At 36.3% G+C, this 17070-nt stretch overlaps 1 protein-coding gene across 1 annotated transcript in view; it reads right to left on the bottom strand.

Annotated features, from left to right (window-relative positions):
* Positions 1-10399: 10399 nt before the first annotated feature.
* LOC106060899 (transient receptor potential cation channel subfamily A member 1-like) overlaps positions 10400-17070 on the bottom strand; it is a 35641-nt gene continuing 28970 nt past the window's right edge. The window contains exons 20-26 of the mRNA XM_056029642.1: positions 15444-15573; positions 15168-15362; positions 14793-14861; positions 14451-14587; positions 12852-12930; positions 11239-11345; positions 10400-10978 (exon numbers count right to left, since the gene is read on the bottom strand). Coding sequence (XP_055885617.1) covers positions 10741-10978; positions 11239-11345; positions 12852-12930; positions 14451-14587; positions 14793-14861; positions 15168-15362; positions 15444-15573 — 955 coding nt within the window. The 3' untranslated portion in view covers positions 10400-10740. The remainder of the gene's footprint in view (positions 10979-11238; positions 11346-12851; positions 12931-14450; positions 14588-14792; positions 14862-15167; positions 15363-15443; positions 15574-17070) is intronic.

Consider the following 17070-nt stretch of genomic DNA (forward strand, 5'->3'; position numbering starts at 1 on the left):
TCATGTCAACATTGTAGACATGGCCTAGATCCATAAAATACTATAGCTGTAATAGAGTCGGACAACTTTATTTTTTTTGAGGGTCTTAAGTTTGTTTTAGGGCTACAATACATACACTACGGTCTAAGTTGGTACCCAAGGAACATTCCTGCCTAGTTTTATCAAGATTGGTCAAGCGGTTTTGATGTCTATAAGTAACATACATCCATACATACCCCTCACATTCTACTTTATAATATAGATTGTTCAGTGCACACAAACATCGTCAATGATTTTGTAAAATATTAATGGCATTTATAGAGAGGACTACTGTAAACAGTTTTCTCTTTTGTTACTTCTGACTTAAAGAATATAAGAGAAGCTGATAATGATAATGTATATCTTACAATCGGTAGGCCTATATGAACATCTTTTTGCACTTTAAAGCATTTTAAAATCAATGCTCTAGGCTCTGCGCATAAAGTAATTGCTATATTTACTTCGCAGTAGGTATCTTTCGATATAGGTCCTAGATATTACTTAGTTTATTTATTCATTTGAAATCTCCATTATGGCTGCCTGGTCGTGCGAGATAAGCGCTGGACTGTCGTTCGGCCGTATCTATGGCCCCCGGGTTCAAACTCTGCCCCTTGCCGTCTTCCGTCTTCCAAATGGAATTTTTTTTTTTTAACGTTTTTCTTAATGTGACCTTATGTTGCCCCCACTGTTCTATATACCGCTTTCTGTTCTTTGTTTACGTGAATGTATTTTACGTTTCAATAAGTCTTTAATCTGAAATCTTAACAATCGAAAGCTAAACAAAGGGAACAGAAATGTGTTCAAAATTTAGTTTTCTTGACAAATTTAAGCCGAAAGTTTTCCATCACAACGCAAACCAAATGATTTCCCTGACATGACATACCACATGATTTCCCTGACATGACAAACCACATGATTTTCCTCACATGGCCAATCCCATGATTTCCCTCACATGGCCAATCCCATGATTTCCCTGACATGGCCAATCCCATGATTTCCCTCACATGACCAATCCCACGATTTCCCTGACATGACAAACCACATGATTTCCCTCACATGGCCAATCCCATGATTTCCCTCACATGGCCAATCCCATGATTTCCCTGACATGGCCAATCCCATGATTTCCCTCACATGGCCAATCCCATGATTTCCCTGACATGACAAACCACATAATTTCCCTCACATGGCCAATCCCATGATTTCCCTGACATGACAAATCCCATGATTTCCCTCACATGGCCAATCCCATGATTTCCCTCACATGGCCAATCCCATGATTTCCCTGACATGACAAACCACATGATTTCCCTCACATGGCGGATCCCATGATTTCCCTCACATGGCGAATCCCATGATTTCCCTCACATGGCCAATCCCATGATATCCCTGACATGACAAACCACATGATTTCCCTCACATGGCCAATCCAATGATTTCCCTCACATGGCGAATCCCATGATTTCCCTACTTGACAAACCACACGATTTCCCTCACATGGCCAATCCCATGATTTCCCTCACATGGCCAATCCCATGATTTCCCTGACATGACAAACCACATGATTTCCTTCACATGGCGAATCCTATGATTTCCCTCACATGGCGAATCCCATGATTTCCCTCACATGGCCAATCCCATGATTTCCCTCACATGGCCAATCCAGTGATTTCCCTCACATGGCCAATCCCATGATTTCCCTCACATGGCCAATCCCATGATTTCCCTCACATGGCCAATCCCATGATTTCCCTTACATGGCCAATCCCATGATTTCCCTCACATGGCCAATCCCATGATTTCCCTCACATGGCCAAGCCCATGATTTCCCTCACATGGCGAATCCCATGATTTCCCTCACATGGCAAATCCCATGATTTCCCTCACATGGCCAATCCCATGATTTCCCTCACATGGCAAATCCCATGATTTCCCTCACATGGCCAATCCCATGATTTCCCTCACATGGCCAATCCCATGATTTCCCTGACATGACAAACCACATGATTTCCCTCACATGGCGGATCCCATGATTTCCCTCACATGGCGAATCCCATGATTTCCCTCACATGGCCAATCCCATGATATCCCTGACATGACAAACCACATGATTTCCCTCACATGGCCAATCCAATGATTTCCCTCACATGGCGAATCCCATGATTTCCCTACTTGACAAACCACATGATTTCCCTCACATGGCCAATCCCATGATTTCCCTCACATGGCCAATCCCATGATTTCCCTGACATGACAAACCACATGATTTCCTTCACATGGCGAATCCTATAATTTCCCTCACATGGCGAATCCCATGATTTCCCTCACATGGCCAATCCCATGATTTCCCTCACATGGCCAATCCCATGATTTCCCTCACATGGCCAATCCCATGATTTCCCTCACATGGCCAATCCAGTGATTTCCCTCACATGGCCAATCCCATGATTTCCCTCACATGGCCAATCCCATGATTTCCCTTACATGGCCAATCCCATGATTTCCCTCACATGGCCAATCCCATGATTTCCCTCACATGGCCAAGCCCATGATTTCCCTCACATGGCGAATCCCATGATTTCCCTCACATGGCGAATCCCATGATTTCCCTCACATGGCCAATCCCATGATTTCCCTCACATGGCAAATCCCATGATTTCCCTCACATGGCCAATCCCATGATTTCCCTCACATGGCCAATCCCATGATTTCCCTGACATGACAAACCACATGATTTCCCTCACATGGCGGATCCCATGATTTCCCTCACATGGCGAATCCCATGATTTCCCTCACATGGCCAATCCCATGATATCCCTGACATGACAAACCACATGATTTCCCTCACATGGCCAATCCAATGATTTCCCTCACATGGCGAATCCCATGATTTCCCTACTTGACAAACCACATGATTTCCCTCACATGGCCAATCCCATGATTTCCCTCACATGGCCAATCCCATGATTTCCCTGACATGACAAACCACATGATTTCCTTCACATGGCGAATCCTATGATTTCCCTCACATGGCGAATCCCATGATTTCCCTCACATGGCCAATCCCATGATTTCCCTCACATGGCCAATCCCATGATTTCCCTCACATGACCAATCCCATGATTTCCCTCACATGACCAATCCCATGATTTCCCTCACATGGCCAATCCCATGATTTCCCTCACATGGCCAATCCCATGATTTCCCTCACATGGCGAATCCCATGATTTCCCTCACATGGCGAATCCCATGATTTCCCTCACATGGCCAATCCCATGATTTCCCTCACATTGCCAATCCCATGATTTCCCTCACATGGCCAATCCCATGATTTCCCTCACATGGCCAATCCCATAATTTTCCTCACATGGCGGATCCCATGATTTTCCTCACATGGCGGATCCCATGATTTTCCTCACATGGCGAATCCCATGATTTCCCTTACATGACTAATCCCATGATTTCCCTGACATGGCCAATCCCATGATTTCCCTCACATGGCCAATCCCATGATTTCCCTCACATGGCGAATCCCATGATTTTTCCTCACATGACAATCCCATGATTTTTCCTCACATGGCGGATCCCATGATTTCCCTCACATGGTCAATCCCATGATTTCCTTCACATGTCCAATCCCATGATTTCCCTCACATGGCGAATCCCATGATTTCCCTCACATGACCAATCCCATGATTTCCCTCACATGGCCAATCCCATGATTTCCCTCACATGACCAATCCCATGATTTCACTCACATGACCAATCCCATGATTTCACTCACATGGCGAATCCCATGATTTCCCTCACATGGCCAATCCCATGATTTCCCTCACATGACCAATCCCATGATTTCCCTTACATGGCCAATCCCATGATTTCCCTCACATGACCAATCCCATGATTTCCCTCACATGACCAATTCCATGATTTCCCTCACATGGCTAATCCCATGATTCCCCTCACATTGAAAACCACATGAATTTCAAATTGCAAACTATCTGGTTTACCTCACATGGCTAGAATGGACCTACGTCTATTTCAAAATGTGACCTACCTTCTCAAGCGAACCAATTCCATCCAAGACAAGTGGATCTACTTTCACTCGTAAAGCTTTTAGCGGTGAAATCTTAGCTGAATTTTTTAAAAAGGTCATTTTATGTTTGAAGTCCCAGTTTCATTTGGAATGTAGACCTATGCACCAAAAAAATATTTGACTTGTCAAATCTACTTCTGGGTGATATTTCTTGTTGTTGACGATTTGTTAAAATGTCTATTTTATAGTCTTAATATTGACAATAAATGCACCACTCCTGCACAGTTGAGGAAGATTTACTTTGTGTGTGGTCCTGTTGAACCTGTACAGCAAAGACGCCTATGAAATATTATCCTGTTTTGTCCTTATTATCCTTATGATTAATAATAAACAGTTATTGGTAAGTATTCATAACATTATCATTGAACTTTAGATCTGTCTTTCTCTCTCTTGCTTAATGATTAAAAGTAATTTGAATCTTAAAGCCAGGCCATCTTTAATAATGTAAAAAAAAAATTCACTAATAAAACCATTAAAAAGGATTTTAAATTATATAAAAAAAATACTTACTTAACTTAAAAAAAGCACACGCCAGTCCTTAGTTAAAGAAAACAAGTAAATTCTCTCATATTTCAAACTAAGCAACAATTTTAAAACAATTCTGCCTGATCGTTGTCTCGATATTCTGTCCCTATTGATCCACAAATTATCTGCAAATCGTTGAAGGTGATCAATTAGCAGAACATAGACGTGTTTATTACGACATTGATTGATCCAAACATTCTCGTGGTAGGAAATACAACGCACACACACACAAAAAGTGATTTCTTTGAATCGAAACTTTTGATTCCATCGATTCCATTCATTTTTTTCACCATTAGTGGGACTGAACAGTAAACTCTTGTATAACAGATTTAAATCATTTCGTCTTCTAAAATAAATATATAAAAAATCTTTTAAAACTTTAATTTTGGTCCCATTACTCATTCATTTTGTAGTATATTTTGAACAAATCAGAAAATAGATAGATTAAACCAATACTGTACAAACTTGTAATGACTGTTTGGCATTAATGAGATAAAAAAAACTCAAATGTTTATTGACGTAATAAACCCAAACTTGACTGTACAGAATCGCAAAGTTTGTTTAATATCGAATGCTTTGGCTTGTCTGTTATTAGGAGAACAATGACCATTGGCTTTGTGATGGAAATGGATTTAAATCGAACGAAACGGTGTTGATTTTAATCGCGTTCAATGACATTAACATGCTCATTACAGCAGACAACAGCTTTCTCGCAGAGTCATCAGTCTAATGGTTTCAATGATATGGCGTTCTTTTCAAAGCGGCTTGGAAAACGTTTGAAAAACTATTAGCGTTGTAAACATGCTACTGGTCTATCACCTAGAGCAAATGATGTTCTGGCACTGCACGCTCCATTGAAATGCTATCAATAATGTATTTAATGCTTACATGTCTATATGGGATAATCATTGGGGCATGAACACAGTGGACAGTGGCGTAGCAAGGTACCCTTGTGCCCGGGCTCAAGAATATATTGGTGGATCCCCCTTCCCCCTATAAGGCGAATGTAATGTGTGACAAAACAATAGAAATCTGAATGTATCGCTACATTGACCAAAAGACATTCCTATGCAAGTAGAGTAGCTCTTCAATAATCTTATTAAGCTTGAATTAGAAATCCAATTGTACAATTTTTGAACAGAATTAAACGAGTTAACGGAGTTTGTTTTAATCTATCAAGAAATGTAGCAAAGTAAGAAACCAGTGCATCTATTTCTAAATGCGCGAGCGGCTTTGATGAAATAATGCCCGAAGGTTATACAATCATATTGGAAGCACAATATTAAATTCGTCGGATTCAATAGTTTATTAAACACAACTAATGAGACAGTTCAATTTTTATTCGTGTATTCAGTAAAGATCTCTTCTTTTTAAAAAGGAAACCTCAGAATTTGCGCTATTCAATTTCAGCTTTGTCATTATAGGAATTCTTGGGCCTTAGGCCTCTTTTCTTTGCCTCTTATTTGGGCTTTATATGCCTTTAACTATGGACACATCTGTTGAAATAACAAAAAGATTGCATTGCAATATTTTAAATACAAAACAAAATAAAAAACAAAAGCTTTAAGAACATTGAATAATTAACAACTGTATCGAAATTTTAATTGGCGACAATCAGGACTATAGCTTTAGAAAACCAGGTACTTTGAAGTGCTTTATGACATTCTCACTCAATGTCTCTCTTTCTGTTCCTCTTTGTCTTTGTCCCTTTCTCTATGTCTCTCTTTCTCTCTACGTTTCTCTCTCATTCTCTCTCTTTCTCTGCCTCTCTCTGTTTCTCTCTAAATCTCACTTTTTTATCTCTATACGTGTGTGTGTACCATTGATCCCACCCTCAAGTGAGCTCTAGCTTTGTAGTTTACACACACACACAGTGTATTTCTATTTGAAGTGGCAGATAACTCTTGCTTATGCTAGTTGAGCACAAGTCTTGAACTGCTAAGCTCTTCTTTAAAAAAAAAAAACTAACGCAGTTTAAACTTCAGGTGCCTTTGTTTGTCTCCAACAAAATCAACATATCTTTTTTTTTTATTACAAATGTTTTAAATAATCGATGACTGGTTTATTGATGTTGGTATGTTGGTGACTGAAAACTTCATTCCAATGAAAATTATCAACCTCTTCTGTCATGTTTATCAACTTTTGTCATCTTTGTCCAATTTCTCTCATTTTAAACGATGGATATATTTGTTGAAATAAAAAATATTTGCATTGCAATATTTTAAATACAAAACAAAATAAAAAACAAATTAAGCTTTAAGAAAATTGACACCATACAACTGTTGAATAACGCAATCTGAATTTTAACTCTTGAATCATACGTATGTCGTTTTGGAGCTAAATGTTATAGTTTTATATGACATTCATGTTATTGTCTTTTCAAAGAATGATGACTGTATTTTGTATGTGTTTTAATGGCGTATATTTTTATGCGTTGAACTATTTTTTATTTTACATTTCCACTTTTCAGCTTGCAAACTCTTCCTTGGTTTACGGTCGGAGGACGTTGATCTCGAAAACGGCTTTAACGATATTACTGGACATTGGACAGTTGTATGTATTTTATTTAAAAAATTAACTAGCTAATTGGCCACACAGTTCTGTTTTGACCATTATGATTTGTCGAATATAATAATCTTTCAAATTAAATTTGGTCTGGAAGTCTTGACATTCTATCTCCTGAACACAATGACGTCAGCGGGTATTCCCGTATGTATTCCCTCAAGATGGACATAAATAAACGTACAGGAACATTTTGCGCACAGTCTTGAAAGTCTAGATCTATTGGCTGAATCTATTGGCTGAATCTATTGGCTGCATCTATTGGCTGAATCTATTGGCTGAATCTATTGGCTGAATCTATTGGCAGAATCTATTGGTTGAATCTATTGGCTGAATCTATTGGCTGAATCTATTAACTGAATCTATTGGCTGCATCTATTGGCTGCATCTATTGGTTGAATCTATTGGCTGCATCTATTGGCTGAATCTATTGGCTGCATCTATTGGCTGAATCTATTGGCTGCATCTATTGGCTGAATCTATTGGCTGAATCTATTGGCTGAATCTATTGGCTGAATCTATTGGTTGAATCTATTGGCTGCATCTATTGGTTGAATCTATTGGCTGAATCTATTGGCTGAATCTATTGGCTGCATCTATTGGCTGAATCTATTGGCTGCATCTATTGGCTGCATCTATTGGCTGCATCTATTGGCTGAATCTATTGGCTGCATCTATTGGCTGAATCTATTGGCTGCATCTATTGGCTGAATCTATTGGCTGCATCTATTGGCTGAATCTATTGGCTGCATCTATTGGCTGCATCTATTGGCTGAATCTATTGGCTGAATCTATTGGCTGAATCTATTGGCTGAGTCTATTGGCTGCATCTATTGGCTGAATCTATTGGCTGAATCTATTGGCTGCATCTATTGGCTGAATCTATTGGCTGAATCTATTGGCTGAATCTATTGGCTGAATCTATTGGCTAAGTCTATTGGCCTTTCGTTGGAATTTATAATTCAATTCTCTGAATAGATTTCGATATTCGCTTTATCAGGATTTTTTTTTCGGGCAGGGTTGTGAAATTGTGCGGAGTAAAAAAATGTTTCAGTCTTAAAAAAATATAATTTATTAGATATTATGAGCAAATAATGGCTCTTATGAAGAGTCATCATCTTTAGAATGAGGAATAGTCTCTTTCAACAAAAAAGTTTATGTTTCTTTTTTTTTTCGTAATATTTTGGACTACAGTTAACGCCATTAGTACGTCACGTCACACCAATATTGTTTCTCTTACGTTGGTTTTCATGTTGTTCATACAGTTGTAGCTTTTTTCATTCTATGCTCGTATGTTTGTTTTTATGTTCATATTTTCTAATGCGCCTTGATTTTTTTATATGAGCGTCTATTTAGTGAACTGGTATTGTTTTAGAAGTATTTTGTTAATTTTTCAATATAATTATGCTAATGTACAAACATAAGCAAAGTAAAACAATGGTAGAAAAAAATCGTTATAATTATTTTTAATATCACAACAGCAATACAAGTGGTACAAATAATCCTAGATAGCATCAGATTGTAAAGAGGCTCGTTCAAATAACAAGAGATGTTCGTACGCAGTCCAACTTTCTCCTAACGTCAGTATCAGAATACTTTCGTTTTGAAGGCGACTGATCACCTCTAATAAACTGCTCACATACAAGAGGAAAGGAGGGGTTGGGTAAGGTCATGTCAGTGTTTGACATCTGCCCAAAGCTGTTATTTGATAACAGTCGTAGAAGTGCAGGGTGGGAGAATAGTGTTCTTCCACTGATGATACACAAGGGAAAAATAAACCTTATTGTAAAGAGTAGGGAGCTTGGAGTGGGGAGCTTGGAGTGGAGAGTTTGGAGTGGAGAGTTTGGATTGGGGAGCATAGAGTGGGGAGCTTGGAGTGGAAAGTTTGGATTGGGGAGCATAGAGTGGGGAGCTTCGAGTGAGGAGCTTCGAGTGGAGAGCTTGGATTGGGTAGATTGTAGTGGGGAGCTTGGAATAGAGAACTTGTCCTCAGGAACAGATCCTACACGCTATTGTTTGATACAAAGGAGCAAACATTAGATAGCATGTAGATCTAATTACCAACTGAAATTGTGTCGAGAATTATAACAACGACATAATAGTAATTGAATAGTGGAACATGTATGTAGTATTGGTTTTATACATCGAAACATATCCATAAATAGCTAGCATGTTTGTGCATCCATCTTATGGAATGTGTGTGTGTGTTTCTATTGTAACGGTGGGAAGAGGTTAGCGATTGGTTGATGGCTATGTAGTGTGAATGATGCAAGAATAGCGGCTTTGTCGTCAGCTGTCTTGGGATTGAGAGATTGAGACTCCTGATTGCTAGAGTGAAAAGAAGTGTTTTTGTAGTGAATTATTTTTATTTTTATTAAAGTCTACTAAATTTATGTCATTTCCTCTGAAATCTCAAGTTTAATTTGTCAATATTGTAATAAAAGTTATGTATAGTATTGTTCACAAAGAAGTTATTCAAGCTATTTCAAGTTGTATAAGTTAAGATACAATACGCCTACAGTGGTTTAGTTGTGTACCAGCAGCCTGGTGCTACAAGTCAACAACTGTCAACACCAATGCAGTGTACAGAATAGGGAAGTATTGATAAACGAACTAGTTTAAATAAAGTAGACAAGAACTTCTGAGCTCTCTTCAGCACTGGAAAATCCTTAAATCTCACAATACATATACATTAATCCAGATCTAAATTTTGTATTTTTTTCACAGAGCTTTTATAAGATTACATATCAGTTTTTAAGCACTATACTTTTAGTACGTAATTTCCTCCAATATTGTAACATCCACTAATCCAAGGTGGTAGAACATTAGACTCGTGCCAAAATTGTATATATCCTTTTTAAATAGCGTTTTCGCACAATTTAATTTTAATAATTCGATCTACATAAAAGTTGAAACAGAGTTTATAACTTCGATCCTAACTTGATTAAAAAAAAAAGACTTTGTTTGAAGCATACGAGAGCCTTGCAAATATTTCGCTAAAAAGCTGAAAAGTCGAAGAATACTCACATTGTGCCTATGTAGAGAGAGAGAGTGAGAGAGAGAGAGAGAGAGAGAGAGAGAGAGAGAGACTGTATATATATATATATATATATATATATATATATATATATATATATATATATATATATATAGGAACTAAACAATATTGGCAATCGAATTGACTGTCCCCCCAAAAAAGCCTATTTGTTACGAAGGCGAGTTGGTGGAGGGGAGAGAAGTGATGCTCCAACAAGCTGGGGTCCAATTCAACGTAATAGATTCTCTAATTAGATGGAATGTATGGAGGAGCGTTTCAGTATATGTTAAATATTGTTATAAGTAAGAAAACATGGGGCGGGTACATGACAAAATAAACAATTATATATCCTTGGAACAAATCAATGGGTGTAGCTGGTGGGTAATGCTAGTGAACAAATATATTTGAATATTGAAATTTATAGAAATATGAAGAAATGTACATGTTTCTTACAGAATTTTGCGGTTTACTGATAACATGAATCTTGAGATGTTAGTAAAATCTACATGAAATGTTTCCTATTCGCCAATAGCGATGTAACAGTTGCTTTAAACTTCAGTTTCTCTGTAGAAGATTTGCTTCTATAGGTCTCATTAGTTCTACAATGAATTACATTACAGCCGTAGCTCGACCCAGCGCCCTCATCCCATGCATCGTCCTCGGTAGAGATTTCCATTTTTTGCATGATCTTGCGAAGGAGATGATTGTTTTTATCCATCACGGTGCTTATGTCACGTAGTCTGAAATGATTCAGAGAAATGTCAATGACGTTGATGGACACAACATGACGGCATAGTGTATGCAAAGGCCATCCTACTTTAAATAGGAAGTAGGTATTCACCAAGCCGAACACAAGATATCAGCTATGTTTTTACTGTCTTAGCGCTGTGTTTATGTCTTTTGAGGTTTGCCAAATTTGATAAGGGTACTAATAGTCCTATGTTGAGAAACACTTATCCTAAGGTTGTTTAATTTTGTGAAGAAAGAAAAGCATGCTTACCTCACTTTAAGTTTATGTAAATCATCTTGAACATAGGAATTTTGAATTCTTAATTGCAATGATTTGCCATCGCCAGAATCTTTTGAAAATGAAATTATTGAAAACAACTGAAAGCACACAAGAACATCTCAATGAGACAAAAATGGAACAAATGAATGAAAATAATGCTTTTTTAGCGGAACCCGAAAGGGGAAAAGACGCAATTAGTTTTGTGTGGCCTTTCTGTCAGTCTGTCCGTCCGTCCCGTTTAGATCTCAGAAAGTAGAAGAGAAAATGAAAATAGAACATCATGATATTTTAGATCATTCAAAGTTTTGATGCAACGGCTACGTTTTTCTTTTACGAAAGTGAACCATCTAATTTTTTAAATTATATATGCAAGCAGATTTTTCAAAAAATTACACCACTTTTCAATGAAAAACTTCAGGGGAGGTAACTTTTTAAAAAAGGTCATGGACTTCTTCATTAATAACTCAAGCTTCATTCGCGCATTGGTACAAAAAATTTGCATCTAAGGTCACAATGGTAAAAGTGTCAATGGATCATTATAAAATATATTTTTCATTTATTAACTAACTCATTGAATAGAATTCTGATTCAAATGTTGTTTTTAAAAAAACAATTTTGATACGAACGTCGTTTTAGTTATAAGTTTGAAAAATAACAAACTACATTTCTAGCGCGCAGTTTTGGCATATACTTATTATAGGGGCCTACACTTGACAGTCTAAATAAGACTAAATAGAGGCCAATAGCATACCATAAAACCATTACCTGGTAACAAAAGGCCTACTAATCATGATCATAACATTGGCTTAGGTCTATTAATTGTAAGATTAAACGTGTAAATTCATATGAGTTCTAGATATAGTAGATTCTATATCAAGATTCTATATCTAGTTCTAGACTTAGATCTAATTCTAGATCTAGACTTAGATCTATTTCTAGATCTAGACTTAGATCTATTTCTAGATCTAGACTTAGATCTAGTTCTAGATCTAGACTTAGATCTAGTTCTAGACTTAGATCTTGAATCTAGATTTAGATCTAAAACTAGGCCTAAATCTAGCTAGATCTATGTCTAGTTTGTATAACAAATGACAATGCAGGTATTAATTTTTATTTGCGAGGGGAAAGTCGTAGTCATTTGTATACAAATGTAGCTTAATTTAAAGTAGGTTAAGAATTATTTTTTGTCGTGTTGCCAATTTATCTAATTTTGTTAGAAGAATAAATCTTTTTTAGTTTCTCTTTATTACATGTAACATGTTAGATCTTAATAATTTTGAATGTATGGATAAGGTTAATAATTATTTTAAAAAAATATATAAGTGTACGCTAAATGATTATATGGAGATGCTAGGGCTGAGGGGTAAAGCACATGGAACCGGAAGTCCCGTGTTCGAATCCTGGTGAAGACACTAGGTGGACCACTACGGGGACCGATTTTAAGTTTGTGTTTCCACACCAACTGTCTTTGTAATCTTGATTTATTTTTTTCAGAAATATTACTTTAAATTTGAAATTTTTACAAGTTTAATGACTTAAAACTAAGTATGTTTATAAGTATGTTTTTTCTAGGCGATAACTTATTTATTTGAATTAAATTTAACGTACTGAATTATGAAAGCGGCCGGCGGCAGATAGACTTCTGTAACAGACGGAGAGCTCTCAATAAGATCGAGGAACATACTGAATAAAAGAAAATCTTTGTAAAAGGAGGAGCAGAGAGGACCAGGAAACTGAATCCTCGTCGAATAATGGATGTGACTATATCACTTGAGATATAAGATATGTAGGTGGTCACGGGAGGCTTCGTTGTTATTGAGAATTACTGCATTTCTCATGAATGTTCGTTATCTAAAACGATGCCTTATTTTTAGCGCCCGCGAAAGGAGAAAAGACGCTATTAGTTTTTTAGCGGCCTCCGAAAGGGTAAAAGACGCTTTTAGTTTTGCATGGTCTGTCTGTCCGTCCGTTCGTCCGTCTCGTTTACATCTCAGAAACTAGAGGAGAAAATGAAAATCGGACATCATGATATTGTTACGATCTCTCCTAATCAGGCCTTCTGTAAATACTGCTAAACACACAACAACACATCAACACATCAAGAACTTGACGATAAGGCTCCAAATAATCTGGTGCTTTAATAATGGTCAATTAAATCAGCCAATATGAAACAATTGGCAATACATCAACACTAAAAATGCTATACTGTACATAACCGTACTAAACTAATAAACTCTACTGTCTCTATCTCTTCCTGGACTCGTACATTCACTTCAGGACTCCACCAGGACCGACTTCATGGCAGACTAACAGTCCCGGTCTACACGCTGTCCTGTCTTAAACTGCACTGCCTTACACACACTGTGTCTCTCGTCCACGCAGGCTTATGATCAGATGACCATAACCCGGGTCCTATTCACGTGCAAAGTCCATGCCAGTACTGTCCCTTGCCCTTCGATATAGCACGCTAAACTGTATTACTGGCCTGTGTCACATATGTCAGCTGATCAAACACAGTTAACCCTATTGCGTTACAACAATATTTTAGATCATTCAAAGTTCTGATGCAACGGTTACTTTTTTCTTTTCCGAAAGTGAACCATCTAATTTAAAAATTATTTATGCAAGCAGATTTTTCATAAAAATACAAAACTTTTACAACTATTTACTACTAAAGTAACAAACAAGGGAGGCTCTTTAGTAGGGGAGAAAGTTTTTTACCATATCTTAAACATATTTTTGCAAATGGTTCTAGATTTAAAAAAAAAAATTTTTTTTTTTTTTACACTTGTATTGCTGAGTTAAGTATGTTCTGTCATACTACTATACATTTACGCTAAAAAATGTTAACTATTTTTTAAAGAAAAAAAATCTATTTAGTATGCATATAAGTAGGACAGAATTTAAAACAACAATTAATAGTTTTTAATATCATTGCAAGTACTACAATCAAACTACTAACACGAGACCACAACAAAGGAATTTTTTTTTTACGGAAATGTTTTTTTCTTGAGGAACAACACATTGTCCCTTTACATAAAAATTAGAGCAATTATATATTCATTATAAGACATTAGTTAGGCCAGGTTCACATCTAACGTCACGTTCACTTTCACCTATCCTTTGGTCTGCTGGACAGCTGGGTCACCACACAAGATCTGTCAACCCCTTTTCTCCATGTCACATCTTAGCTCTGCACTGACTACATTCCTATTTGTTTAATACTCACATTTTCGATTTGTTTGTTGCCTCTGTTTGGATAGTGTTTGTAGTCTGTGATTGCAACTTTGTCACGAAGAAATAATGGCATTTTCCTTTCTATATTTATGTGAAGCTCCACCTTTAAATGTGTACAAATATACCATTACTAAAACCAATCTATTCTCAAGTTAAAAACAAGTTAGATTCAGTAAGGTAGATGTTACATAAAGATGTATTGTTGGGTGGAAAGATAAGAAATATCTATTTTAAGTTTGAACCTTTAATTTCTTTTTGGTTTTAATAATTAGAACAATATTCTAAACATAGACTATAAATAAACATACCTGCATCGCTAATCTTTTAAGTCTTGCATCTTTTTGAACCGACTCAATATCACCAACTGCTAAACCAATCTGTCCATTTTGATTTCATGTCACAGAACAAAAGACAGAAACAAAGGATTATATATAATATATATAAATTCTTTAAGTTAATTTGATCATATTTAGTACTGGAGTTTTAAGAAATCTTATAAGTATTCAGTGTTGAAGACTATAATGTGATTATATTCCCTATGTGGATATTATTAAATTTGTATTCTTCTTTAAGCTTTAGACTCGAGATCATTATTGTCATAATATTAAGTTTTCAAATTAGAAAGTCTAAACATATAAGATACATATGTTATATCTATTGTTAAAGATCTTGTTTTCGTTTACCAGTAAATTCATCAGTAAAATTGGCATTAAGAGAACAAATATGGTTAAGAGAGTCAGAGTCAATGTGCCAAAATGCAGTGTGTCCTCCCTATCATCAGTGTACTGCTCATTGAATGAAGCCATGTAGTCCAGTTCAAGCATCATCATAAAGGTTTTCAGAAGTGATAAAGGCGGTGTCGAAAATGCCTTTGATTCCTGTTTGGAGAAAAAAAACTGATTAAAAAGAAATTTCTGTTGGAATAAGAAAGTTGTAGTATTTGAGCCAAGTTGCCTTACCTCAATAGAAAGTAGTATGTAAAACGACAGTCCGAATGCTATGATTAGAATGGAAAACACACAAAGCACTTGAACGAGAGTCCGAAGTATTTCCAAAAACATGACCACATAGATACCAAAGAAATCAAACCTAGAAAATATTCAAACAAAAAATACCTGTTTATTGATATATGCTTTATTTTCTTTAATGAAATATAATATCATGAGCAGATACAATATATTAATATCTAAACAGTGAAAATGACATAGACATAATAGGTATATCTGTATATGATTAGATATAGGGTAAGGCACAACTTGGGTAAGAAGTAAGGTTATACATATTGTTTCTAAAGTAGACACAATTTTTGGAAGGATTAATTTAGATAATAGTACTACCACCCAACGGCTACGCCCGTTGATTTGTTTTTTTATTTGATTTTTTGTCAGGAACTTCACTTCTATTTTACACCTCCAGTGGAACGACCCATATTTGAATGCTTAACATACTTTTGAAATAGTATTTAAAATTGTGACGGCCCAATCTTTTTTAACTCGCCCCCTTCACTTCTACATACTTTTAGCCCGTGAAATTTAGAATCATTCAACTCTCCCCTCCCGACTCCACCTCCACAAAAGAGTTAAACATACATGCACTCTCTTTTTCTCAGTTCTAAGCCTTAATCAAAATATTTCATTGGCTCTATGCTGTTTTTGTCAGGAAATTCTAACGATCTTCCTTGTAGTTTTCTCTCTATACGACCGTCTTATTTACCCACTTCCAACAGCAGAGGCTGAATGAAAATATTGTCATTTGGGCAAATGCCAGGTGGGCCGGTACTCAAATGGACCGGCAGGGCCAACTAAAGCGCCTCATGAATGCCACTATGGAAGGCATTAATTTGTTAAAAGTTTTATAATATTCTCCTATATAAGAGGCTATATGAGCGTCATGTTAAAAACATCTTTTACAGACAACAGTGTAATGCTAAATTAATCTAACGCATCCATAGACAGTGCTATTAGTAGGCTTCATCTTCTTAGGGCCTACAAACATAGCGATTAAAAAGCAACGTCAAGTATATTTCTTATAAAGATATAGAGCATGCATACAGTTATCGATACATTATAAAACAATAACATAATGATTTTGAGAATTGATAGGCCCATCTTATGATATAGGCCTACAATGTATATGTCGTATTTTGTAGAAATGCATGAGCTGATTTGGAAATCCAGTCGCTCCTGGCAATATATATATATATATTATATTAAGACCGAATTATCTTTTTTTTTCGTTTATCGTAGTACATATTTTCATTAAGTACAAAGAAAAAAATAGTATAAAAAATGAACTGCTCTCGGTGAGAACTGAACCCAGCACGTTAAGCTCTACAAGCCAACACTCAACAGGAATGCCACACGGCCAATATAAAATGTATGCATCGCGGATGTTAGACATACGGCTTAAATTTGCTTTTCAATTGATAAATCTACAAAATGTTCTCTGCTTTATTGTACTTTTGAAATTTATTTAAATTAGAACAATTTATATGATTTAAAATATTATTTGTAAAAAAAAAAAAAAAGAAAATATTTTATCTTCTTTTAAGGTTGACCTTTAAAATAGTTAATCTTGTAATATTTA

Source organism: Biomphalaria glabrata, chromosome 5 (genome assembly GCF_947242115.1).
Source record: "Biomphalaria glabrata chromosome 5, xgBioGlab47.1, whole genome shotgun sequence".
NCBI classification, from domain to species: Eukaryota; Metazoa; Mollusca; class Gastropoda; family Planorbidae; genus Biomphalaria; species Biomphalaria glabrata.